This window comes from Nerophis lumbriciformis, linkage group LG03 (genome assembly GCF_033978685.3).
Source record: "Nerophis lumbriciformis linkage group LG03, RoL_Nlum_v2.1, whole genome shotgun sequence".
In the NCBI taxonomy this organism is placed as follows: Eukaryota; Metazoa; Chordata; class Actinopteri; order Syngnathiformes; family Syngnathidae; genus Nerophis; species Nerophis lumbriciformis.
In genome coordinates, this window is record NC_084550.2 from 58,067,501 (window position 1) to 58,091,728 (window position 24,228).

At 38.7% G+C, this 24,228-nt stretch overlaps 1 protein-coding gene across 2 annotated transcripts in view; it reads right to left on the bottom strand.

Moving 5' to 3' along the window:
* Window positions 1-128: 128 nt before the first annotated feature.
* Window positions 129-24,228, bottom strand: part of LOC133587623 (guanine nucleotide-binding protein G(i) subunit alpha-2) — a 130,286-nt gene continuing 106,186 nt past the window's right edge. Inside the window, exons 4-9 of one of the 2 annotated variants that reach the window (XM_061940158.2) lie at window positions 23,652-23,812; window positions 15,246-15,374; window positions 10,674-10,803; window positions 7,117-7,270; window positions 916-1,110; window positions 129-847 (exon numbers count right to left, since the gene is read on the bottom strand). In XM_061940158.2, coding sequence (XP_061796142.1) covers window positions 920-1,110; window positions 7,117-7,270; window positions 10,674-10,803; window positions 15,246-15,374; window positions 23,652-23,812 — 765 coding nt within the window. In that variant the 3' untranslated portion in view covers window positions 129-847; window positions 916-919. Of the gene's footprint in view, window positions 852-915; window positions 1,111-7,116; window positions 7,271-10,673; window positions 10,804-15,245; window positions 15,375-23,651; window positions 23,813-24,228 lie in introns of both variants that reach the window. The other variant, XM_061940150.2, reaches the window with a different exon arrangement.

Below are 24,228 nucleotides of genomic sequence, written 5' to 3' on the forward strand. Positions count from 1 at the left end.
AAACGTCCAGCAGATGGCGCCTTATGCAAGCGTTTGTATTGTTAACCTTATTTAAAAAATTGTTTTTAATGAAGTGATGCTTGGAAGACAAAGTGAGGAGGAGGGGGGGAAAAAAGGCTCGACTCAAGTGAAGTGATGGCTACTTTTATTTAAATTAAATCATATGACTTTGAAGCACTTTTAATATTTACCAAAAAAAAAAAAAGAAGAAAAAAACTAACATTTTGGGGAATTAGATTTTTTTAATAATCACTAAATATACTCATAGATGCAAGGCAGAAAATGGGAGAAAAAAAGTTGTAAACAGAAGTCAAGGCAAGTGCACTCACACACTCAGACACACACACACACACACACACGCACACACTGAAACAGGGTATAAAACCTGATAGAAGGTTAGGTTAGCTACACAAGTTGAAACATCAGTAAGAAGCTGGCCGAGGTTTTTTTTTGGCTGCGTGTGAAGCCTTTTTTGTCTTGAATAGGAAAGTTAGCTGATTGGTGCAGACTAGTGATGAGCGTTAACGGGGGAGTCATGCGACAATGCAAGATCTGGCTATGGACGAGCGTCCCGTGTAAACATCGTGATGACCGACATGAACAATAAAAGCTCTTTTTTTTTTTTTTTGTCCCAACATGAATCATATCTTTAAAAAAATAAGCTCCACGTGATTAAAAGTGGAAAGAAAGCGTCGTGGTCTCCTCTAAATGTTTGGAAAGAAAACAGAACTGGAGGACAATAATGAGAAATGTGGTGAAAGAGTTACGAGTGAGGACGTCGTCTGCAGCCTCTTTTTCTTGTTCGGAGAGAAAGAAAGACGACGGCCGGTCCCAATGTGGTCCACAGCTGCCTGGGAACACACCACAAGTCCTGCGTTACTTCTTCTTCTGCGGCTTTTGACGTGCGACACTCACCTGCCTAGAAGAGGCCGCAGTCCTTCAGGTTGTTCTTGATGATGACGTCGGTGACGGCGTCAAACACAAACTGCACGTTCTTGGTGTCGGTGGCGCACGTGAAGTGGGTGTAGATCTCCTTGGTGTCCTTCTTCTTGTTCAGGTCCTCGAACTTGGTCTGGATGTACGCCTGCGCCTCCTCGTACTTGTCAGGGCCTGGAGGGGCGAGAACGGCACGGACTCAAGGCGCTGAACCTGGGCCCAATAGCCCGCCTCATCTGGTGAACCGGGTCCTCTACAACAGTGTTTTTCAATCTTATTTGAGCCAAGGCACATTTTTTGTGTTGAAAAAATGCTCGAGGCACACCACCAGCAGAAATCATTAAAAAACTAAACTCAGTTGACAGTAAAAAGTCGTTGTCGCAATTGTTGGATATGACTTTAAACCATAACCAAGCATGCATCAATATAGCTCTTGTCTCAAAGTAGGTGTACTGTCACATCACACCCTGACTTATTTGGCCTTTTTTGCTGTTTTCCTGTGTGTAGTGTTTTACTTCTTGTCTTGCGCTTCTATTTTGGTGGCTTTTTCTCTTTTTTTGGTATTTTCCTGTAGAAGTTTCATGTCTTCCTTTGAGCGATATTTCCCGCATCTACTTTGTTTTAGCAATCAAGAATATTTCAGTTGTTTTTATCCTTATTTGTGGGGACATTGTTGATTGTCATGTCATGTTCGGATGTATATTGTCTTTGCTCCACAGTAAGTCTTTGCTGTCGTCCAGCATTCTGTTTTTCTTTACTTTGTAGCCAGTTCAGTTTTACTTTCGTTCTGCATAGCCTTTCCTAACCTTCAATGCCTTTTCTTAGCGGCACTCACCTTTTGTTTGTTTTTGGTTTAAGCATCAGACACCTTATTACCAGTAGGCTAGATCAGTGGTTCTCAACCTTTTTTCAGTGATGTACCCCCTGTGAACATTTTTTTAATTCAAGTACCCCCTAATCAGAGCAAAGCATTTTTGGTTGAAAAAAAGAGATAAAGAAGCACTATGTCATCAGTTTCTGATTAATTAAATTGTATAACAGTGCAAAAATTGCTAATTTGTAGTGGTCTTTCTTGAACTATTTGGAAAAATATATATAAAAATAACTAAAAACTTGTTGAAAAACAAACAAGTGATTCAATTATAAATAAAGATTTCTACACATAGAAGTAATCATCAACTTAAAGTGCCATCTTTGGGGATTGTAATAGAGATCCATCTGGATTCATGAACTTAATTCTAAACATTTCTTCACAAAAAAATAAATCTTTAACATCAATATTTATGGAACATGTCCACAAAAAATCTAGCTGTCAACACTGAATATTGCATTTCTTTTCACAGTTCTTTTTGACAGACATTTTAGTGAGAAACCTGAGCTTGTGCTTCACTGAGTTTATGAACTTACATTCATATTTTGTTGAAGTATTATTCAATAAATATATCTATAAAGGATTTTTTAATTGTTGCTATTTTTAGAATATTTAAAAAAAATCTCACGTACCCCTTGGCATAACTTCAAGTACCCCCAGGGGTACGCGTACCCCCATTTGAGAACCACTGGGCTAGACTATTGTAATGGTCTCCTTGCAGGTCTTCCCAATAAAACTGTCAGGCAGCTAAAGCCTGTTCAGAACGCTGCTGCTAGAGTTCTAACAAAAACCAAAAAATGTGAGCACATTACACCAATTCTTAAATCCTTACATTGGCTCCCTGTACATCAGATAATTGATTTCAATATCCTCCTGCTCACATATAAATCACTACATGGTCTAGGGCCGAAGTATATCACCGATATGCTCCCACTATATAAGCCCTCTAGATCACTAAGATCTTCTGGGACCAATCTGTTAGCAGTTCCCAGAGTAAACTATGCAATAAATAGCTGGAATAAACTTCCTGAAGATGTCAGACTTTCCCCAACTCTGACTACTTTTAAAACTAGACTGAAAACTTTTATGTTCACCTTAGCTTTCAGCTAAATCTTTTAACGTCCGCACTGTTTTTATTTTTTATAGTCTGCATTTTAATTTTGCTTTTATTTTCTTTCATTTCACTTTGTTGTACCACATGTTGTGCTGCGAAGCACTTTGAGTCTGCTTTGTGTATGAAAAGTGCTATACAAATAAAGTTGCCTTGCACGCTGTTTACGACATCTACAGAGCAATTAGCTACCTGCTGCCACCTACTGATATGGAAGAGTATTACACGGTTACTTTGCCGAGCTCTAGACAGCACCGACCCTCAACAACAACACATCATTTGCAGACTATAATTACTGGTTTGCAAAAAATATTTTTAACCCAAATAGGTGAAATTAGATCATCTCCCACGGCACACCAGACTGTATCTCATGGCACACCAGTGTGCCGCGGCACAGTGGTTGAAAAACACTGCTCTACATTTCCCTCAAACATGCTAAGTCAGCAATTAGCGCCATACTGACGAATATAAGACGCCTCTTTTTCTGCACCCGTTTTTTAACAAATGCAACAAAAAAAAACAACCCTACCTGGTTTAAAATCATGTTTTCAATTACCGTAAATATATAAATACCCCGTATTTTCCGCACTATAAGGCGCACCGGATTATAAGGCGCACCTCCAATGAATCGCCTATTTTAAAACTTTGTTCACATATAAGGCGCACCGCATTATAAGGCGCGTAGAATAGACGCTACAGTAGAGGCTGGCGTTACGTTATGCATCCCGTAGTTGCAAGACCTGATGTGGCTCAATATTGGTCCATATATAAGGCGCACTGGATTATAAGGCGCACTGTCAGCTTTTGAGAAAATTGGAGGTTTTTAGGTGTACCTTATAGTGCGGAAAATACAGTGTATATATATATATATATATATATATATATATATATTTATATATATTTTTCCTACACTTTGAACCCTGCGGCTTGTAAAACGGCAAGGCTAATTTATGGATTTTTGAGCGGCCATAATACAAAAAGTAAAAAAACAAAAAAACAAGCAAATACGCTGAGAAGGTGTATTATTGTTTGTGCTATGGCGCCATCTTTTGGACGAATTCGCTCACTAAAGGTGAGCGAATTTCGTTCTTCCATTTACTGATTTCAACCGTTAAGTAGAAATGTCAGTTAGTATTCGAGCCGGTCATAACGTTTCTACTCATATGGATTCTTCATTCATCACTCCAAACTACGTTTGTATGTTTTACAATATAACTACACAAATTCATACTTACTAAATCGTCTCATATGTGATGTCTGTAAAAGTGTTTTCAGGAATACCGTATTTTTCGGAGTATAAGTCGCTCCGGAGTATAAGTCGCACCGGCCGAAAATGCATAATAAAGAAGGGAAAAAACATATACAAGTCGCACTGGAGTACAAGTCGCATTTTTTGGGGAAATTTATTTGATAAAAGCCAACACAAAGAATAGACATTTGAAAGGCAATTTAAAATAAATAAAGAATAGTGAACAACAGGCTGAATAAGTGTACGTTATATGAGGCATAAATAACCAACTGGTATGTTAATGTAACATATTATGGTAAGAGTCATTCAAATAACTATAACATATAGAACATGCTATACGTTTACCAAACAATCTGTCACTCCTAATCGCTAAATCCCATGAAATCTTATACGTCTAGTCTCTTACGTGAATGAGCTAAATAATATTATTTGATATTTTACGCTAATGTGTTAATCATTTCACACATAAGTCGCTCCTGAGTATAAGTAGCACCTAAATATGAAAAAAACTGCGACTTATCGTCCGAAAAATATGGTATTTGTACATGCTTTCGTAATATAATGAACTAATAAGCTAACACGATTACGAGTGTCTGTGTGAGTATCATTAACTTACAATGGTATTCTTTTTGTATTGTTTCAGTTTCACAAATTCCTCAGTAAACTCACCAAAACGTCACCGTTTAGCTGATTGGAGAGCTAACTTCCGCAGCTAGTGGGTCCATGACGATGACTTCTGTTTTGTTTGATCAGCCGTTTTGCTGCCGTGTTACAGACACCGTTTGGAAACAACTAAGGTATGTAAATAAACATTTATAAAATATTTCTGTGTAAATAACTAATTTCGCAACGTATATATATGCGGCTTATAGTCCGGTGTGGCTAATATATGGAAAAATATTTATTTTACTAAAAATTTAGTGGGTGTGGCTTATATACCGGTGCGTTCTATAGCCCGGAAAATATGGTACACGTGTTTCAATATCACATGTGGATTTCAGAAAGAAAAAAAAGATCGTATTTCTTAGCTGCTGGAGAGTTAGTAAAAATACTGTCTTTTATTCAGATCAATGTGTTATTTGTCGTCGTGCGGGGAGGATTGCTTCTAGTCTGCCTTTGAAATTTAAAAAATATTATTCAAATTATTCAAAACCAATTTTTTTGAAGGGAAAAAGTAAGATCAAGATCTGTCGCCAGGTCACTAGTGAGTGACAGGAAGAAAAACTGTTACTCGCTTGGGTAGAATAAGTTATTTACGGGGTGGTATAGCTCGGTTGGTAGAGTGGCCGTGCCAGCAACTTGAGGGTTCCAGGTTCGATTCCAGCTTCCGCCATCCTAGTCACTGCTGTTGTGTCCTTGGGCAATACACTTTACCCACCTGCTCCCAGTGCCACCCACACTGGTTTCAATGTAATTTAGATATTGAGTTTCACTATGTCAAGCGCTTTGAGTCACTAGAGAAAAAGCGCTATATAAATATAATTCACTTCACGTATGGTTTCTTGGTCATGCATGTAAATCTTTAGACCACGAGTATAAGACGAGCTGACCTTTTTACATAATTTTTTTTATCATCAAGTAAAGAAAAAAATCGTCAATGTGTTATTTGTCTGTGTGGGGAAAGATTGCTACAGGTGTACCTTTAATATAGACTTAGACTTCCTTTTTATTGTCATTCAAATTTGAACCCTACAGCACAGAAAAGAACAACATTTCGTTACATAAGCTCATGGTAGTGCAGGATAAAAAAGCAATAAGGTGCATATATAAATAAATAAATATATATAAATAATATATATAATATATATATAAAATAAATAAACATATATAAATATATATACCGTATTTTTCGGACTATAAGTCGCAGTTTTTTTTCCATAGTTTGGCCGGGTTCCAGTGCGATTTACATATGTTTTTTTCCTTCTTTATTATGCATTTTCGGCAGGTGCGACTTCTATTCCGGTGCGACTTATACTCCGAAAAATACGGTAAATAAATAAATAGATTACTGTACAGATAAATATATTGCATTTTTTCACATGCGTCCACGTTTATGGATGTATGTTGTATTGTCTTTTTTATTCCAGCGAGTTAATCCATTTTGGGGGGAGTTGAGGGGATAATTTAATTATGATGCGTTCAAGATAAAATTGTTCATTTATTCATGTATTCATCCAAATATAGGACTACCACGAAAATAAGGCAATCCCTTTTTCAAGACCCATTTTTGGAAGAAGATCAAGATGTGTCGCCAAGTTACTTGTGACAGGAAGAAAAGCTCTGTAATGTTGGGTCATCTGTTGTTCTTTAGACCACGGATATAAGACCACTTGAATTTTTCACCTATTTTTTCATTTTGGTGTAGAGAAGAAAAAAAAAGACTAATATTTGGGTCGATACGTTATTTGTTTTTGTGCAAGGAATCACCACACAGATCGCTCTACTGTCATGGCAGTTTATCAATAACTGCATCAATTTGAATATAAGACACTCCTTTTCAGTACAAAAAAAATGAAATAAATACAATGTAATGTTTTCAAAGTGGTCGATTACTAACAATTACAAAATGATTGAATAATTGATAACATTTTTCAGCAGCGTGATAGTTTGATGACTTGACGTCGTAATTTTTATTTTATTTTTTTAAACAGTGTCTGTTGCCATGTCACCAGTGTGTGAGTGACAGGAAGAAAAGCTTGGATTCGCTTCAAAAGTGGTCGATTACTAACAATTACAAAATGATTGAATAATTGATAAAAATGTTCAGCAGCGTGACAGTTCGATATCTCCAGGTCATTCGTGTGAGTGACGGGAAGAAAAGCTGTAACTGGCTTGGGTAAAATAAGGCGTTTGGTTCGCATTGATACATTTGTAGCGTATAAGACAACATTTGTGTCAACACAATAACGGCCCACAATAAACAGAAGGTATGAAGATGAAGGACAGTACCAGTGTACTCGGGGAAGCAGATGGTGAGCCGACTGTGGGTGATCTTCTCCTGGAAAAGGTCCTTCTTGTTGAGGAACAAGATGATGGACGTCTCAGTGAACCACTTGTTGTTGCAAATGGAGTCAAACAGCTTCATGCTCTCGTGCATCCGGTTCTGTGGGGGTCAGGTTGGCACCAAGAGCAATTATTGGATACAGCCAAATGGACTTTGCTGTTTTATTTTCAGTGAAACAATAGAAAATACTTACTTGTATAGTAGTACAGTTATTAGAGACAATATACTTATTTTAAAGCTATTTTTGGGTTCATTGAGGTTAGCTAATTTTACTTGTTTTGGAAAGTCTTGACAAGCCAAATTTTCTTGTTCTATTGGCAGATAAATTTGCTTAGATCAAATAAAATACCCCTAATTATTGTATTTTCTTTTCTTATTTTTGAACACTGACTTTTTGCAGAGCATCCTCTTTGTGTTTGGTCTCAAAAATATAAAGTCCTGGACCATAATTTTTCCCAACGTAATTGTTGTTGGCTCTCATAAAGTCTGAATGATTAGCATTGTTGTTGAAGGGGAAGGGATCTGTGGTTCCTAGCGTGACATCATTATCTTTCAAATTGGTTCAGGAATCTCTGAGAGATTGATACTATTTTGATCATCCTTATTTACTCGCAAACTTTGTAAATCTTTTGGTGTCATAAATCAGATATGTATACCGTATTTTTCGGACTATAAGTCGCAGTTTTTTTCATTGTTCGGCCGGGGGTGCGACTTATACTCAGGAGCGATTTATGTGTGAAATTATTAACACATTACAGTAAAATATCAAATATTATTTATCTCATTCACATAAAAGACTAGACGTATAAGATTTCATGGGATTTAGCGATTAGGAGTGACAGATTGTTTGGTAAACGTATAGCATGTTCTATATGTTATAGTTATTTGAATGACTCTTACCATAATATGTTACGTTAACATACCAGGCACTAGAGATGCGCGGTTTGCGGACACAACCGCGGAGTCCGCGGATTATCCGCGGGTCGGGCGGTTGATATAAAAAAAAATTAGATTTTATCCGCGGGTCGGGTGGTTGAAATAAAAAATAATTAGATTTTAAATAGATTCAGGCGGGTGGCAGTTAAACCAATTCGGAAATATATATACCGTATTTTCCGCACCATTAGCCGCACCTAAAAACCACAAATTTACTCAAAAGCTGACAGTGCGGCTTTTAACCCGGTGCGCTTTATATATGGATAAATATTAAGATTCATTTTCATAAAGTTTCGATCTCGCAACTTAGGTAAACAGCCGCCATCTTTTTTCCCGGTAGAACAGGAAGCGCTTCTTCTTCTACGCAAGCAACCGCCAAGGTAAGCACCCGCCCCCATAGAACAGGAAGCGCTTCTTCTTCTACTGTAAGCAACCACCCGCCCCCGGAAGAAGAAGAAAAAACGCGCGGATATCACCGTACGTTTCATTTCCTGTTTACATCTGTAAAGACCACAAAATGGCTCCTACTAAGCGACAAGGATCCGGTTCATGAAAAGACGCAATCTCTCCATCCGCACACGGATTACTACCGTATTTCACAGCAACTGATATTCCTGTGAACCGCACTGTGGAACGGGAGCACGTACGGTGAATATTCGCACCACAGGGAATGAGAAGTCATCCTTCACTGTGGTTCTAGCTTGCCATGCTAACTTCCACCCATGGTGATATTCAAAAGGAAGACCTTGCCAAAAGAGACCTTTCCAGCCGGCGTCATCATAAAAGCTAACTCGAAGGGTTGGATGAAGAAAAGATGAGCGAGTGGTTAAGGTAAGTTTAAGTTTACGCGAAGAGGCCGGGTGGCTTTTTTCACGCAGCTCTGTCCATGTTGATATACGTATGTTTGTGATTGCACATTTGCGTACATTTTGGGAGTGAACAGAGTTGTTAGAACGCTGGTTTTTAATATATTATTAAAGTTTGACTGACCTATCTGACTGTTTTTTTGACATTCCTTTAGCGCAGTTAGATGCGGCTTACAACACGGGGCGGCTTATTGGTGGACAAAGTTTTGAAATATGCCGTTCATTGAAGGCGCGGCTTTTAACCCAGGGCGCCTTATGATGCGGAAAATACGGTACATAGTTAAATGTTGTTACCCACATACGAAAAACGAGCAGGCACCTGCAGCATACGCCACAACAGAAGAAGAAAAAAAAAAGAGATGGACACTTTTACGGAGCGGAGAAGGGACGCCTCGCCGGGGTCCGGGACCGAGGCCCCTTCCCCCGAGAGGGCCCCACCGGGAGCCGTAGCTGAGGTGATCCGCGAGAAGGGCCCGACGCACGTCCAGGGTCACCACCGCGCCCACCGCACCGACACCCCGCCTCGTCCGCCTTCGCCGCGGCCGGCGTCACGCGCAGCAGGTAAGCAGCTTACCTGCCCGCCATCCACGTGGCCGGGGGCTCGTAACAGGGGTCACTCCGCGCGCTCCGCCCGCGCAGCTTACCTGCCCGCCACCCCCGTTGCCGGGGGCGCGTAACAGGGGTCACTCCGCGCGCAGTGCGCTCACGAAAGGGGTGGGGCTCACCCTGGTGATCCGAGTGGGCCACTTTTGGTAAGCAGAACTGGCGCTGCGGGATGAACCGAACGTCGGGTTAAGGCGCCCGATGCCGACGCTCATCAGACCCCAGAAAAGGTGTTGGTTGATATAGACAGCAGGACGGTGGCCATGGAAGTTGGAACCCGCTAAGGAGTGTGTAACAACCCACCTGCCGAATCAACTAGCCCTGAAAATGGATGGCGCTGGAGCGTCGGGCCCATACCCGGCTGTCGCCGGCAGCGAGAGCCGCGAGGGCTAGGCCGCGACGAGTAGGATGGCCGCCGCGGTGCGTGCTGAAGCCTCGGGCGCGAGCCCGGGTGGAGCCGCCGCGGGTGCGAGGGACATCGCACCTCCACGCGCTTGGAGGTGCGCTCAGCGCGGCTCCCAGATGATTGCGCACTGGTGTGCGTCTGGGCCGTGACAGCGTGGCACGCATTGAATGTCTGTGCTGCATTGGATCAGTCTCCTTTCTTTAACAGGCAAAAGCTTTATAACCTCACTAATGCCTTGCATCGTCTATATTAGATATATAACAACGGGCGGGTGCGGTCGGATGGCGGGCGGGTGCGGTTTTGATTAAATGTTAGATCGGGTGGATGGCGGATGGTTGACGACTTTTGTGATGCGGTTGCGGATGAAATAATTGCCTATCCGCGCATCTCTACCAGGCACGTTCTCAGTTGGTTATTTATGCCTCATATAACGTACACTTATTCAGCCTGTTGTTCACTATTCTTTATTTATTCTAAATTGCCTTTCAAATGTCTATTCTTGGTGTTGGCTTTTATCAAATACATTTCCCAAAGAATGCGACTTATACCCCAGTGCGACTTATATATGTTTTTTTCCTTCTTTTTTATGCATTTTCGGTTGGTGCGACTTATACTCCGAAAAATACGGTAATAATAGCTTCAATATAGAGGCAACTTGTGTTTCCACTCTAATGGTACTTAAGGAACTCACCATCTCCTCATCTTCAGCCAGGACCAAGTCGTACGCACTCATGGCCACACAGAAGATGATGGCTGTGACGCCCTCAAAACAGTGAATCCACTTCTTCCTTTCGGAGCGCTGGCCTCCCACGTCAAACATCCTGCAAGAACACGCACACACAAACAACATTAACGTGTGTTTGGGCAAATGGGATGGTCAAAAGAAAAAAGAAAACATGGTGTCCAGGTTGCCCTCCCGGGACTCCTCCTTTGTCAACACATCCTGAGCAGCTGCTGTGGGAGCACACGTCACCCTAAAACGTTACGATCGGCCTTTTACTGTACATTCTGCAAGGTCAGCACTTTTCACAGGCAGAATCTGTTCCACTAAGCGAGCGGCTTGAGGCTGAGTAAGCAAGAGATCATTATAACACTGACACACTTTCATGGGCTTTATAGTGTCTGCTCTTCTGCTCAGCTGTGTGTGTTTGTGTGAATGTGTGTGTGTGCGTGTGTGCGTCTCCTCACTGGACCTCAGCCAACACTAACACAAGTAAGGGAATCTGCTTTACGTCCTCACTCAGATAAAAAAATCCATCCAGACAGGTATATGAGACATAATTATTACGTTACATTACACACACACCAAAGGCAAAGTATTACTTGGTGATTCAGTGTACATATTCCTCAAGTATAGTTTAAATAAAATTTAAAAACAAACATGCAAAGCCTCAACATTTGGTACTCCTGCACAATCCCATGACGTCTCCTGTATTTACGGTTTGGCCTTGTCAGACATAATGCTGAGTAATGATTAATAGAGAGTCGTATTATTGATTTAACAAAACGTTTGATAGTGTAGTTCGCAGATGTGTGCATCATACTCAGAGCTGTTCCTAAAACATTGGCTACCATCAATAAACGCAGTTAAATAGCTGTAAAAAAATAAAGAGCATTCTTGTCTTTGTAAACGGTATTTTTATATTTTGTCTGAATATATTGTGCAGGTGTACCTAATGTTGTAGCCAATGTGGTACAGGCTTTACATGTGTCTTTTTAAATTTTATTTAGAAAAAAGTTAACTACCGTATTTTTCAGACTATAAGTCGCAGTTTTTTTCATAGTTTGCCGGCCCGCTCCAGTGCGACTTATATGTTTTTTTCCTTTTTTATTATGCATTTTCGGCAGGTGCGACTTATCCTCCGGTGCGACTTATACTCCAAAAAATATGGTATACATGAGGAATTAAAGTGTCGGCTAGTGCACTAGTTCTCAAATGGGGCTGCTTAAGATTTGAAAAAATAAAATAAAACAGACAGAATAAATATCAATTCAATTAATGTGTAATTGCATTTAAAAACACATTGTATTAAAATCACAAAATTGATTAATATTTAATATGCACAAAGCTTTATTTGCAATAAATGTTTTTGTTGATAATTGACGTTCTTCATTGCATATTTTTAGAAAAGACTTGATCAAGTGGAATTAGTCAAACAGAGAACAATTGTAGGTGTGAAAAATATTCACCTATTTATTATTACCGTCTTGAATGGACTTATGGTTATAGTTTAACTTTATTCCAAACATGTATACAGAAGCAATATTATAAATCATATCAATCATCAATCAAAGTTTACTTATATAGCCCTAAATCACGAGTGTCTCAAAGGGCTGCACAAGCCAGTAGGAAGAAGCAAAGCTTATTTAATTATACCCCTTTTAGAAACCATAGCAATTACTAACAGATATGCTCACTTCCTGTTCTCGTCTTGGAACACAATTTACATCAATGAAATACTGCAGTTCTCTTAATAGTTAAGCGAGTCGTGATTGACATAATGAGATGAATAATATCGTTTTCAACAGAGTTCAAGATGTTTATCTTGATTCTTCTTTCTTGTAAACACTTTTAGTTTGTACATCCTCTTAAATGTATTTATATTAGTACATTGTGTGACTTCTTTGCTTGACCCTTTTTATAATTTAATTCCACACACTGATAAGTGTTGTACCTGCATGGAAATGTTTTAAAATAGATTGTCCTCTAAGGTTATATTTCTCTTCCTTTGTTAAGAAGAATTGCTGTACATTCTCGGGTAGCAGGTTAAAGATTGTTTTGTGCATAATTTTAACCAAATCATTGAATTTCTGTATTTTTGATTCAATAAATAAGGTGTTTGTATGATCTCCATAACCTTATGTATTATTGTTACTGATCTTTTTTGTAACACAGTTAGTAAATGAAGTGTATTTTTTGTAGTTTTTCCACATATTTATGCACAGTAACTCAGATATGGTAAGACAAAGAATATAAAGTGAATTTTGGTACAGGACATGTTTTGCTTTGTTCATTATATGAATATTTCATGCCACCTTATGTTGTATATTTTTGTCCATGAGATTCCCAGATCATTTTCTCATCTATTAATACATCCCAAAATTTGATTTTTTTTAACCTTTTCAATGTCGACTCTGTCTATTAGTATTTGTGCTTCTCTTTTACTGTTACCAAATAGCATTATTTTAATTTTACTAAGATTCAAAGATAGTCCGTTTTGTCAAACTATCTTTTTTAATTTGTTAATTTCTTCTGTTATTTGTACTAGCTTCTGTGTGTTCTCTCCTGAACAAAACACAGTCTTGTCCTCTGCAAACAATACTAACTTTAGGTCCTTTGTAACTTTACAAATATCGTTTGTATAGAGATTGAATAATTTTGGTCCCAGTTTGATCCCTGGGGTACGCCACAAGCAACGTTCCCTCTAGGGTGCGCGCCTGTGCAATTGTGCACTGCTCAAGTGTCCTCTGCGCACGGCAAATCTATGCCATGCACAAAATCAAATGAAAAAATAAGCGCATAACAATTTTCGACACACGTACACGACAGAGAAAACAGTTTTCGTCATCATTGTTCAAATATTGTAACGTCTGTCGAGACGCTTTGAGGACATGAATTCTATCGATCACTTTACTGAGCAAAACTCTTTATTGTCGGCCATAAACACATCACCAAAACATTAGTGAAACAAATGATATCTAGCAAAACTGGTCATTTTCTGCAGTACAAACCAGACCAAAAGCAACGTTGTTATATCAACAGCAGCCGCACGCTCTTTCTCACTTGCGCCAACACATGCATATATGGCACTTAGCCAGTGATGCGTTTACAGCCACACAAAAAGTCGGACAACTCCAACACCACACATAAAGTGTCATTCCAGGTCGTTACACTATCATTTACCAATCAAATGTGTGCTTATTCTATTGTCATTTATTAGAAATTTTAATTTATAAATATTAATCATGAAATGCTGTTAGTATAGTAAATAAATACTAATAAAAATATATTTTTTACAAACAGGAAGTTGCAGGAATGTACACATGATCCCCTGCTTTCATCTCATTGTGCAACATGGGAATGTTTTAATGGGAACTAAATGCAATGTCTGAAAGGGGTACAAATTATTTCCAAAGCAGGACCTCCACCCAGACAAACAATACAAGTACACAGTTCATGAAAAACAATATTTGTTGTTATTGTCATTGTAAGTGGGCCTAAACACTTATATTAGAAAATAACCTCATGGAAATGACTGCTGTCATTTGATTATAATATGAAGAGAATGTTGTCTGTCTATCTGTGTTGGCCCTGCGATGAGGTGGGGACTTGTCCAGGGTGTACCCCGCCTTCCGCCCGAATGCAGCTGAGATAGGCTTCAGCACCCCACGCGACCCCGAAAGGGACAAGCGGTAAAAAATGGAGGGATGGATGGAGATTGAACTTGCTATTTAGTCAGGTTTGGGACAGGTGTGCTACTGGTGTAGCCACAGTGTGCACATCTGATGTTGCTCACATGGGCTCCACTGAATGCTCAGGAAGTCTTTGCGTTTGCTCACACACATGAAAAATTAGAGGGAACATTGGCCACAGGATATGTTTAGTTCTGTTGACATTTTTCATCTAGCTTAAAGTATTGCTTCCTGTTGGTTAAGTAGCTTTTTATCCAGTTCCATACCAATCCTTTGATGCTATATTGTTCTAATTGATTAATTAAGATATTATGATTGGTTGTGTTAAATGCTTCTGTTAGATCAATAAATATCGCTGCTGCACACTGTTTACCAACTGTTGCATCTTATGCTGTGTTTAAGTTGAAGTGGAGTGGTCATTGTTTTTTTTTGTGACATTTAGTGACCACAATAATCATTAAGTTGAATGATGCAGACACATTTGTTACTGGATACTTTCTAATACACTTCTGTTTTGGAGACTTTGTATGTGTAAGTAATATGCAACTATAATTATTTGATAGTTGTTTATACTGACAAATGTGGACAGTGATGAATCAGACTTAGATATTTTTTTTTTAACCAAAAATTCTATTTTGGTGGTAATCCACAGGGGGTAGTTTATTGAAAAAAGGTTAAGGACAAGTGCTCTGTTACTCATTTAAATTAATTTGTGTGCCTTTGTTGGATTACTCAAGCTAGAATTCAAAACTTTACACTCACACACACACCCCAAATGTGTGTAAAAAGTCCTAATTTTTTAATTTTCTATCACACATGCATAATAAACCCGTGTAGCACAAAGTCTTACTTGAAGTGCAGGTCTTTGAAGGTGAAGTGTGTTTCCACGATGCCCGTGGTCTTGACCCGGGTTCGCAGCACGTCCTGCTGCGTGGGGATGTAGTCGGGCTTGGCTATCCTCTCCAAGTCGTTCAAATAGCTGAAAGGTAGAGAAAGAGAATATTTAGCATGTGAGGAGAGAGGCGTGTGCAGGGGTGGGGGTTGTTTCAGGTTAAGCTCACTGGCACAGTCCTGAGAAAAACTAAAGTATTACGTGTTGGCTGAGGTACAACGCCGTCAGAACACTGTCCGCCCCACAGCAGGGTTCTAATTTATGTGCAGGTCACAGGACTACTTATTTTCCTGCACTTATTACACTACAGCGCATAATGGCGGCTGAAATATGGCTTCAAATACTCATATTTGAAGTTTGATGCCATTTTTTTGCAAGTGTTACAACTTCCTCTTCAAATTTATTACAAAAAACAATTATAAAACATATTGCCAGTCAATAAATAATTATGTGTTAAGTCTCAGAAATGATCACAGCATTATCATTTGTATTTTGATTCAAAACAGTTTTATAAGAAACATTTACTAAGAAAATAATATTATATTATATAATACTGTGCATATACATTCACTGTACAAACATACATATACTGTACTTATACATTCACTGTACAAACATACATATACACATTCTGTACATATACAAGTACATGTGCATACATACACTCATGCACATAATCACGTTTAATCAAACATATATTAACATTGTTGCTCTAGGGGAAACTGGGTAACACATGGCACACTGACAAAGCTTAACATATTGTTACTATAACAATCTACAAGGTTAATATAGGTTGCTTCTTTCTTCCCCTCCATTTTTCTGCATTCTTTTGTATCTCTAGTTAACATTACATATATGTATTGTTGCATTTGAACAACTGTATTGTTGATAATAGAGGTAAATTATTGGTATGGTTCATTATCAATAGTGCTATTTCTATTGGTATTTGTATTGCTCCATTTGTAGTGTAATAATGCTCATTGTCATTTCTGTATTATTATTTATTTCTCTAATTGCTTCTTTGCTATCACTTTTACCATCATGCTTGTATATATCGTATTTGCTGATGTTGCTCTATTGTTGTTGTGTTGTTGTGTTTGCTGTTGTTGTCTCTCTGTCTAATCCCCCTCTTGTCCCCACAATTCCCCCCCCCCCCCCCCCCCCCCTCTGTCTTCCTTTTTTTTCTTTTTCTATCCCCTCCTGCACCAAATGATAAAGTCAAATACAAATAAGGCAACAAGAGAAGTATCCTACACTTCTCTTTTGTAAAGTAAATCTGAACAGCCAATATGGGCATCTACATCAACTATATGATTTGCCTGAGAAGCTGGACAGGACAAAAAAAAAAAAAAATAATAATTAAAAAATAAATAATATTATTATTGTTATAAATATATTGTATTATGTTGCAAGTCTCAAAAATGATAAATTATTTAATTTTGATTTAAAACGTTTTTTAGCAAAAATAAATATTACAATACTATTATTGTTTTAAATATATTTTGTTAAGCTGAATTATTTATTCACACAAAATTATTTTCAATTCTGAAATACTTTTAAAATATTTCTATTGAAACTATCCAGTATTTTGCCAGGAACATTAAACTTAATAAATGAGTAATCTATATATTACAAAACCATTTTCTATCTAATCAAGCATATGTTTAATGAATGTTTTTATCATAAATATCATTATTTACCAGTATTTCTATCTAATAAATGGATATTTTTTTCATGATGCAAGCATGTAGAAAAAGGAATAAAAACTTGTAATAAATCGGTGACCCGATTGGCTCAACTTGAATCAACATGAAATACCAAAATTATAATTCTCCAATCACTCAGTCAAGTTACTAAAAAAAGCAAACGAGCCTTCAACCGAAGCCACCTGACTTTTCCTGGACTGAAAAGTTGGCCACATTATTATTCTTTGAAATGATTTGTTAGAGACGTGTCACCTTGCTTGCCTCTGCTCCTCCCAGCAGGAGCTCCAACACGGATTACAACCCAACAACAGACTCATTCTCCCTGCATGCCGGCTCCTGAAGAAGACACAGCAAGACGTTCGTCCTCACTCCTCGCTACTGAATGTGAGGACGCAAGATCTCAGGTCCAACAACAGTGGCCCTGAATACCCCCCCATCCCCATCCCCATCCCTGAGAAGAAGTACTGTTCATAAGCCGCCTCTCTCCATCAGTACCTGACATGCGGTCTTATTACGCTGCTACGAATGCAGTTGTCCGAGACGCGGGTCACTGAGGCAAATGGTGACATTAGCCCCTTTTCTACCACAGGAACTTTTTCAAGAATGAAGAAACTATTTAAAATATACCCAGGAAACAAAAACAACACAATTCTCCAGTTTCATGTAGCGACGTGGCTGTTTTTCAAGAAGCTCAGGAACAATTTTTTATTATTTTAATTTTTAGATTCTTCACTGTCCTGTTCCATGTTAAATACACTTCCAAATTGCCTTAATGTTTGTCATGGGAGTTTTTATTTTTGTTTTTTTAATGAATGGAAAATAATCCATCAAGTCAACAGAAAAATCAATTAATTCATGTGTTTACTGTGTCAGTAGGTAGAACCAGGGGGTATGAGGAGAGGGAGGAGGAAAAGTCAGTCGCCATGCCAACGACAGTGCAGCCTGAGTTAAAAACAACAGTGTGTGTTACTCAAGTCAAATCATATTCAGGGATGTGAGCACCCTTTGAGGAAAAAAAGAGGAACATTGAAAAATAAAGAGATTTTCTATCAGCACGTGAGAACCTAAGAATGCTATCAACTTTTTTTAAACCTTTATTGACCCAGGAATAGGAATAGAATAGAAAAAACCTCAATTGACACCAAACTCAGAGTCCTCAAAACGTATGTATGGTCTGTTCTACTCTACGGCTGTGAACGCTGGACTTTAAACAATCAACAACTGAGAAAATTAGAGGCAACTGAAATGTGGTTCTTCAGAAAAACAATTTGCATATCATTGACTGAAAAGAAAAGTAATGAAGAGGTATTGGCAAAGGCAAAAACAAGAAAATCTCTAATTGCAACGATTCGAAATAGGCAGCTGAAATTCCTCGGACAGATCATTAGAAAAGACAGCTTAGAAAAACTGATATTAGCGGGAAAACTAGTAGGAAAGAAAGCTCCAGGTTGACAACGAACAATATATATCAACAGCCGAAGAAATTTAATCTGAAATATCAATAATATACAACTCATACATCTGCGATGAGGTGGCGACTTGTCCAGGGTGTACACCGCCTTCCGCCCGATGGTAGCTGAGATAGGCTCCTGCGCCCCCCGCGACCCCGAAGGGATTAAGCGGTAGAAAATGGATGGATGGACAACTCATACATAGAGCGGACGACAGAGAAGACTGGAGAGCTCTGCTCATCGATGCCTGATACCCCATAATGACCCATGAAAGTCCCATTCAGATTAAAGGGGAACATTATCACCAGACCTATGTAAGCGTCAATATATACCTTGATGTTGCAGAAAAAAGACCATATATTTTTTTAACCGATTTCCGAACTCTAAATGGGTGAATTTTGGCGAATTAAACGCCTTTCTATTATTCACTCTCGGAGCGATGACGTCACGTGTGACGTCACATCGGGAAGCAATCCGCCATTTTCTCACTTTCGTCGGTGTGTTGTCGGAGGGTGTAACAACACGAACAGGGACGGATTCAAGTTGCACCAGTGGCCCAAAGATGCGAAAGTGGCAAGAAATTGGACGAAAATTTGTTAAAAATACGAGGCTGTGGGGAAAGCCGACAAAATGGTCAGTCGTTTGTTCCGCACACTTTACCGACGAAAGCTATGCTACGACAGAGATGGCAAGAATGTGTGGATATCCTGCGACACTCAAAGCAGATGCTGACATCAACTCCAAAACTGGAGAGATCAGCTTTCAGGAAAAGAGAGCGGATGAGGGTATGTCTACAGAATATATTAATTGATGAAAACTTTATTCATTACTCACGGTTTTACGTAAATTATTATACATAAACTGTGTTTACCAATAATTTAGCTTAAAAACATTTATTTTTTTCAATCATTCGAGTACATTTGGGTAGTCTTGTGTAATGCAGTATTTTGTGTCTATTTAGGTATGGTTAACCTGAGTGCTGAAATCGTGGAAAAATATATGTTCTTAGCGCGCCTGAAATGGACTGTCTGCACTCTCAAAGTGCATGTTGTTGCCAAATGTATTTCATATGCTGTAAACCTAGTTCATAGTTGTTAGTTTCCTTTAATGCCAAACAAACACATACCAATCGTTAGTTAGAAGGCGATCGCCGAATTCGTCCTGGCTTTCTCCCGTGTCGCTGGCTGTCGTGTCGTTTTCGTCGGTTTCGCTTGCATACGGTTCAAACCGATATGGCTCAATGGCTTCAGTTTCTTCTTCAATTGCGTTTTCGCTACCTGCCTCCACACTACAACCATCCGTTTCAATACATGCGTAATCTGTTGAATCGCTTAAGCCGCTGAAATCCGAGTCTGAATCCGAGCTAATGTCGCTATACCTTGCTGTTCTTTCCGCCATGTTTGTTTGTATTGGCATCACTGTGTGACGTCACAGGAAAATGGACGGGTGTTTATAACGATGGTTAAAATCAGGCACTTTGAAGCTTTTTTTAGGGATATTGCGTGATGGGTAAAATTTTGAAAAAAACTTCGAAAAATAAAATAGGCCACTGGGAACTGATTTTTAATGGTTTTAACCCTTCTGAAATTGTGATAATGTTCCCCTTTAAGAATGTCTTTTTCAAGGGAGTCCTGCACTATTAGTCCTGCACTAGTCCTGAACTATCAGCAGTCTGGTCAAAGTGAAGATGAACATCACAGCTACAACTGTCAAGTTGACCAACTTTGTGCAGAAATAGTGGTTTCGGTACTTAAAGCCCAGTTCTAATTTAGAGGAATTACCCAGAATTAGGGTTGTGCAATATAGATGATAAAAATTTGGCCAAATGATCAAGTTTTTAATGCTATTGTTATATTGTGCATGTTTGACACATTCGAGCAAATTTGACAGCAGCATGCAAACAAATGTAGAATCTTAGCTGGGGCTAATGTCTTTCCACAGTGCAAAGCCACTTCTAAGTCAGTAATCCTCGCCCCCATGGCGGAAAATAAACTATGTTTCTTACATCCCTCACATCATCTCTGGAGGACGAGGAATAGCTAAACATGCTAGACTACACACAGTAGGAGGATATGCTAGAGCTCTTGAATGTAAACAAGGGGGGCGGATCGATAGATATATCGACAGAAAACGATACAATGTAGTATAGTATCAGGTCGATGCAACAGTGGTTAGATGGATTTTTTTTTTTTACTAACAAATAAATATTTTGATATGTGAATGCCACAAGGCATATGTTGTTCTACAACAAAAAAATCACGTTAGCATGCTAACTTCTTTAGCTAATTTTCCAAACCGTTTACCCAAGAGTCAAAACTTCTTACCTGACATATGCTAACTGTTAGCATGCTAACGTTTGCATGTTAATATGCTATCATTACATCTTTTTTAGCCATTTTCGCAGATGTACACCTTTGAGTCATTAAACTTGGTACCTGACACATGCTAACTTTAGCATTTAAATTCCACTCGGGCGTATCTGGACACAGGAGGGCTTTAATGGAAAAAAACTAAAGATTTAAATCAGAGTCAATAGTAGGAAATCATTTAAATGTTATTGCTATTGGTACATTGGCATCCATTGTTGTTGTCGGATTATAATTGTGATCAAAATATGAATCGTTCAACGATCTTACTTTTTTTTTTTTAGGTATCATAATCAGTATAACACAATACTGCCACTGTAACTACTTGGTATTGGATCGATACTCAAATGTGTACCGGTAGTATTACACAAAACTAATGTAAAGTATTCAAACAACAGAAGAATCAGTGTCCCACAAGTATGTTGTGGGACTATTTATTAGTTGTTTTCATTATTAAAATAAAACTTGGTTATAGGTGTGTGTATATGTACTTTGTGAGTACATTCAACAATACGTCATAATGGTATCTGTGATAATTTTGGTGACAATAACCGTGATATGAAATGTTTATATTGTTACATCCCTATTTGTAATATATATCATTATCGCAGCATGCTGCAATATAAATCGCAATACAGATTTTAGTCTATATCTAACGTAGTGGTTGTGTTGTAGTGGCCGGGTGACTGCCAAAGCAATGACCCTTGGAGGATCTTCTGGGGTAACGGTGGGTACTGTAATCTAAAATAGAAAAAAATCAAGGTCACATATTATATAATAAAACCAATATGGGTGTCATTTCATGTTTGGAGGATTATAATTAACACATTTAGGAGGTCCTGAACTGTTTTTATGCTGTAACAATGAAAATACTGAATTTATCAATAATAATCCATCTTTGCAGAAAATCTATTTTTTGCGTTGAAAAAATCCGGAGGCACACCACCAGTAGAAATCATTAAAAAACAAAACTCAGTTGACAGTAAAACGTCGTCATCGCAATTGTTGGATATGACTTCAAACCATAACCAAGCATGCATCAATATAGGTCTTGTCTCAAAGTAGGTGTACTGTCACCACCTGTCACATCACGCCCTGACTTATTTTGAGTTTTTTGCTGGTTTGCTGTGTGTAGTGTTTTAGTTCTTGTCTTGCGCTCCTATTTTGGTGGCTTTTTCTCTTTTTTTGGTATTTTCCTGTAGCAGTTTCATGTCTTCCTTTGAGCGATATTTCCCGCATCTACCGTATTTTTCGGACTATAAGTCGCAGTTTTTTTTCATAGTTTGGCCGGGGGTGCGACTTATACTCAGGAGCGACTTATGTGTGAAATTATTAAGACATTACCGTAAAATATCAAATAATATTATTTAGCTCATTCACGTAAGAGACTAGACGTATAAGATTTCATGGGATTTAGCGATTAGGAGTGACAGATTGTTTGGTAAACGTATAGCATGTTCTATATGTTATAGTTATTTGAATGACTCTTACCATAATATGTTACGTTAACATACCAGTTGGTTATTTATGCCTCATATAACGTACACTTATTCAGCCTGTTGTTCACTATTCTTCATTTATTTTAAATTGCCTTTCAAATGTCTATTCTTGGTGTTAGCTTTTATCAAATAAATGTCCCCCAAAAATGCAACTTATACTCCAGCGCGACTTATATATGTTTTTTTCCTTCTTTATTATGCATTTTCGGCCGGTGCGACTTATACTCCGGTGCGACTTATAGTCCAAAAAATACGGTACTTTGTTTTAGCAATCAAGAATATTTCAGTTGATTTTATCCTTCTTTGTGGGGACATTGTTGATTGTCATGTCATGTTCGTATGTACATTGTGGACGCCGTCTTAGCTCCACAGTAAGTCTTTGCTGTTGTCCAGCATTCTGTTTTTGTTTACTTTGTAGCCAGTTCAGTTTTAGTTTCGTTCTGCATAGCCTTCCCTAAGTTTCAATGCCTTTTCTTAGGGGCACTCACCTTTTGTTTATTTTAGGGCTGCAACAACTAATCGATTAAATCGATTATAAAAATAGCTGCCGATTAATTTAGTCATCGTTTCGTTGGATCTATGCTATGCGCATGCGCAGAGGCTACCTTTTTTCAATGTATTTTTTATAAACTGCAACATTTACAAACAGCTGAGAAACAATAATCAAAATAAGTATGGTGCCAGTGTGCTGTTTCCCCCCCCCCCAATAAAATACTGGAAAGGATAGAAATGTAGTTTGTCTCTTTTATCCGATTATTAATCGATTAATCGAAGTAATAATCGACAGATTAATCGATTATCAAATTAGTTGTTAGTTGCAGCCCTAGTTTATTTGTGGTGGAAGCATTAGACACCTTTTTACCTGCACACTGCCTCCCGCTGTTTCCGACATCTACAAAGCAATTGGCTACCGGCTGCCACCTACTGATATGGAAGAGTATTACACGGTTACTCTGCCGAGCTCTAGACAGCACCGACCACTCAACAACACATAATTTGCAGACTATAATTACTGGTTTGCAAAAAATATTTTTAACCCAAATAGGTGAAATTAGATAATCTCCCACGGCACACCAGACTGTATCTCACGGCACACTAATTTGCCGCGGCACAGTGGTTGAAAAACACTGGTTTGAGCAACCTATGCAATCAATGTTCTGAGCATCTTATTTTCTTGGACAAAACATAACCAAAAAACAAAAGTGACGTCTTCCTTCCTCTGAGTAGCGACATATTCCTTCTCCCTTTTATTTTTGTCCAGTATTGAATAGTATGTCGGAAGATGAAACCACCTGTACTGGATATCACTATGATGAATGTTATTGTAATAGTGGCCACTTACTAGGCAGCAGAGTCATTGAGCTGATACTCTCGGGCCCGCGTGAAGCAGCTCTGGACGCCGCCGTCGCCCCACAGTCGCTGGATGACGTTGGACAGGTCCTCCGGCAGGACGCCTTGCTCCTCGGCCGCCGCGGAAAGCGCAAACAGTTGGCGGGCGTCATCCTGACAACACAAACGCAGACGTCAGACGGATGAGATTAGCGCTGGGGGAGCGGTGCGTGACTTTCTCTGAGGCTGATGAGACGCTACATCAACCTCCAGGAAGCAATAGCAAACAAGGCAGACTAATGAGGCTTTTGCCACATAAATCAAGAACGTAGAGTGTTGCCTTGGGAGCGTCACTGCTGCCATGAAAAGTAGTTCTGAGGAGGTTGAAGGAGCAAGAGAATATTAAAAGAAATCGACAAGGAACCTAATTATGATGCGACTGGACCAAATAAAAATGTCCATAAAGTGAAGTTTGGATTAAAAAATAAATAAATCAAAAACTTTTGTTTGGCTATAGACGACATGTTCACTACCTACGGTAGTATTTTTCATTCTTGAATGTATGTAAATATAGCATATGCATTAAGTAT